Source organism: Sinocyclocheilus anshuiensis, unplaced genomic scaffold (genome assembly GCF_001515605.1).
Source record: "Sinocyclocheilus anshuiensis isolate Anshui unplaced genomic scaffold, SAMN03320099.WGS_v1.1 scaffold327, whole genome shotgun sequence".
Lineage (NCBI taxonomy): Eukaryota > Metazoa > Chordata > Actinopteri > Cypriniformes > Cyprinidae > Sinocyclocheilus > Sinocyclocheilus anshuiensis.
Window position 1 is genome coordinate 352,618 of NW_015548206.1, and position 3,660 is coordinate 356,277.

A 3,660-nucleotide genomic window follows, 5' to 3' on the forward strand; every position below is an offset into this window, starting at 1 on the left:
GTCCTCCATAAAATGTGCTGCACACATCTGAATATTTGGGTTGAAGTGTTCTGGAACAGTGTTGTAAATACAGCTCAATCACTGATTTCTAGTCGTGTCCATTTTTGGAAGGCCAAACAAAGTAGTTTCGCTTTCACAATGAAACACCGCATCAACCACATGTGACGACCCGTTGCTGGACTCCGCTTCGTCCACGGTGAAAGCCGATCCGGCGATCCACAGCGCAAAGTTGTAGTATTTCCTCAGCAACCAGCACGGATCAGCTCCAGGCATGACGAAGCAGATATCGTCCTTTTTTGGAAGACCAATCAAAGTAGTTTCGCTTTTACAACGAAACACAGCGTCTTCACGACATGGTGGCGGCAACAACAATACTACAGCGAGAATAAAAGTTACGCCTTCTTTCTTTTGAAGAGAAGAAGTTGTTGAATAAAGTCTTCTTGTAGTTTCATGAAATTGCTGTTGAACCACTGATGTCACATGGACTATTTTAACAATGTCCTTATTACCTTTGTGGGTCTTGATCATGGTAGTACCCTTGCTGTTTATGCAGGGTCAGAAAGCTCTTGGATTTCATCAAAAATATCTTAATTTGTGTTCCGAAGATGAACAAAAGTCTTATGGGTTTGGAACGACATGAGGGTGAGTAATTAACGACAGAATTTTAATTTTTGGGTGAACTATCCCTTATGTGTGATTGAGGGGACAGTCGCAATCTAGAGACCATTTTATTGGACAAAACTTTGAATGCATCTGTGTCATCTTTTGCTCGAAGATAAAGACTTAAATTTGGGTTAGTTCACCCAGAAATGAAAATTCTATCATCATTTACATACCCTCATGTCAAGACTTTCATATATGGACCAAAAATAAAAATAAACATAAAAATCTTTAAAAAAAAAAAAAAAAATCTTTTTATTTCTTTTTTTAAATCTAAGTCTTCTGAAAAGACGCAATCACTTTATATCAGGGGTCTGCAAGCTGCAGACTTCAGTTCCAACCCTGCTTCAACACAACTCCCTGTAATTTTCAAGTTACCTTGAAGACCTTGATTACCTGGTTAAGGTTTATATGATTAGGGTTGAGCTGAGGTTGACTAGGGTTTCCAAAAGCAGGGTTGGAGATCCCTGCTTTATATGATGAAGAGATTTAATTTAGGCTTTATTTTATTGTTTTTTTTATCCTGTTCAACATATGAAGCAATTCTGTCTCTACAAAATGTCATGGAATTCAAATTCATATGAATTCAATTATGGTGTCTTTATGAACTTTTTGAAGCTTGAAAATTGTGGTTGCATAGACTTTGAAAGAATGGACAAAAATATTAAAAATATCTTCATTTGTGTTCCAAAGATGAATGAAATTATGGGTTTGGAACAAGGAAATAAGTGACAACAGAATTTTCACTTTTGGACTATCCCTTTAACATGCTAAATCCGTAAATCTGCCAGTTTAGTCATTTTTAAATGTTACCACAGACCTCTTCCTACATTGAAAAATAATAAAAATAAAATAGGGCAAACTAGCTGAAAATATTTAGGTTCTATTGCATTAACATTTTATTAGAGTACTTTTAGATGTACAAGCTGAAGAGATATATATGAATCAATGGCTGATAGTAGAAAAAAATTGTGACTAATCTCATTAATTCTGACCAGTCTTTAGAAAGCAGAATGAAACCGTAATAATGTGAAATTATGTAGATGTAACTTATTTGGAATTATTATTATTTATTTTACTATTACCTGTGCTAGGTAACTTTGTCAGCTATTAAGAGTACAGTAGCATGTGACCTCAAAACTACCAGATGTGGACTAAAAGCTGCAAAACTCATCTCAGAAGGTGTACTGTGTACTCCCTTAGTGGTGTGAATTTTTCTCCACTATGGTGAGATTCAGGACTGGTATTTCTCGCTTATTTGAAGCCACCTCATGCGTCATCATGTGCTCCTATTCTTGATTTTCATCATCCATTCCCCCTCTGTTATGATTTCAGAGCATGTCACCTCTAATGCCAGTGATAGTGAGAGTAGTTACCGTAAGTTCTTCCTTCCATTGTGCCCTTCACCCGTCTTTCTCGTCTGCTTTTCTTTTACATATTTAACACTTATTCTCTCTCCTATCCTCTCTGCTATGCATTAACATGTATGGGAGATCCATTTTACAATGCAACATAATAAATAAATTACTTATGTTTATAAATTACCGAGAAATGCTATTGTGGATTTATCAAGTGTTTACATTGCTGAATGCCTGCCCCCTCAACTGAGCAGCACTGCAGTGAGACAGGCTGGGTAATGTTCCAGAAGCCACACAGATACAATACCAAAATCAATCAGTGAGCCCTCTGCCAGCCCCCTGGCTCAGTCTCCATAGCAACAGTGCACCACCCATCACTTCCCAGCCCTTGCCCTCTCTCTGTTAGAGACAGTCAGAGTCACAGTGGTGCTATATCAAAGGCACTCTAAAGATATATACCGTCTCACGGGGGCCAGATATAAAACACCGCTGTGATCAGCAGTACAGACTGTGCATTAGTGCAGGGCATTACCAGCTACTGCATGGTATGGTACACTTTGTGTCACTATTCTATACGTTGCAACATCATAATGGGATTGTGAATGAAACTGGAGCAAGGACACAAGAGACTTGAATCTGTGGAATCAACGCTTTTGTACACTATGTCCAGTAACATTTGAAAATATGAATGCAGACATAAACAATTAAAAATTGATGGTAAATTTTTTTTTTTTTACATATTCACTGGTCCTGCTACATCACTGTTCAAAAGTTTGGGGTCAGTAAGATTTTTTCAGTAAGAATGCTTAAGGACCCATTAAATGAAACAAAAACGTATTCAAAAAGAAACGAAACTCATTAAAAAAAATCTAAAGTGACAGTAAAGACATTTATAATGTTACAAATGATTTCAACTATTTAAAATAAATGTTTTTCTTTTGACCTTTCTATTAATCAAAGAATCCTGAAAAAAATTAAATAAAGCTTTTAACTTTGTTAATAAGAAATATTACTTAGCATCAAATCAGCATGTTAGAATGATTTCTGAAGGATCATGTGACACTTGTGAAGACAGGAGTAATGGCTGCTGAAAATGCAGCTTTGCTTTCACAGGAATAAATTACATTTTAAAATATGAAAATAATTTACATTGTAATAATTATTCACAATATTATCATTTTTACTGTATTTTTGATCAAATAAATGCAGCCTTAAGCCCTATTCGCACGGGATTAGTATTACCTGGTGACCTCCAGTCATTTGTAATAATTGCGGAGGTTGTCTGTGATCTTAATCCCGTGCGAATCGGCCATGTCTGTAATTTGTAAAGTAAAAATTCCCCCGCAAATGACCTACCATATTTCGCCGAACACCGAGGTCCTGTGATAATATTAGTCCCGTGCGAATCGGCATCTCTGTGATTCGGCCAGCATTTGGCAGGTCACATATCATTTTTCGAGGTTTTTGTTTGCTGTGCGCCTTTTTATCCATCTTTCGCGAAGAATGGAGCTGCGTTGGAGTGTTTGATAGTATTTTGGGTGCTGTCATCATATCGCTACACCATACAATTTGCAGAAAGAGAAAGCTGAAAAGGTTTTGAGGTTAATGTGTTACAAATAAATCAAGCATAAAGCTTGAGATA

General features: G+C 36.6%; 1 protein-coding gene across 6 annotated transcripts in view; it reads left to right on the forward strand.

Annotated features, from left to right (window-relative positions):
* Positions 1-3,660, forward strand: part of dlg1b (discs large MAGUK scaffold protein 1b) — a 142,451-nt gene that overhangs the window by 129,408 nt on the left and 9,383 nt on the right. For 5 of the 6 annotated variants that reach the window (XM_016440262.1, XM_016440263.1, XM_016440266.1 and 2 more), the window contains one exon: positions 1,996-2,037. The exons of the other annotated variant lie outside the window; for it this stretch is intronic. In XM_016440262.1, coding sequence (XP_016295748.1) covers positions 1,996-2,037 — 42 coding nt within the window. The remainder of the gene's footprint in view (positions 1-1,995; positions 2,038-3,660) is intronic. 6 annotated transcript variants of the gene reach the window in all.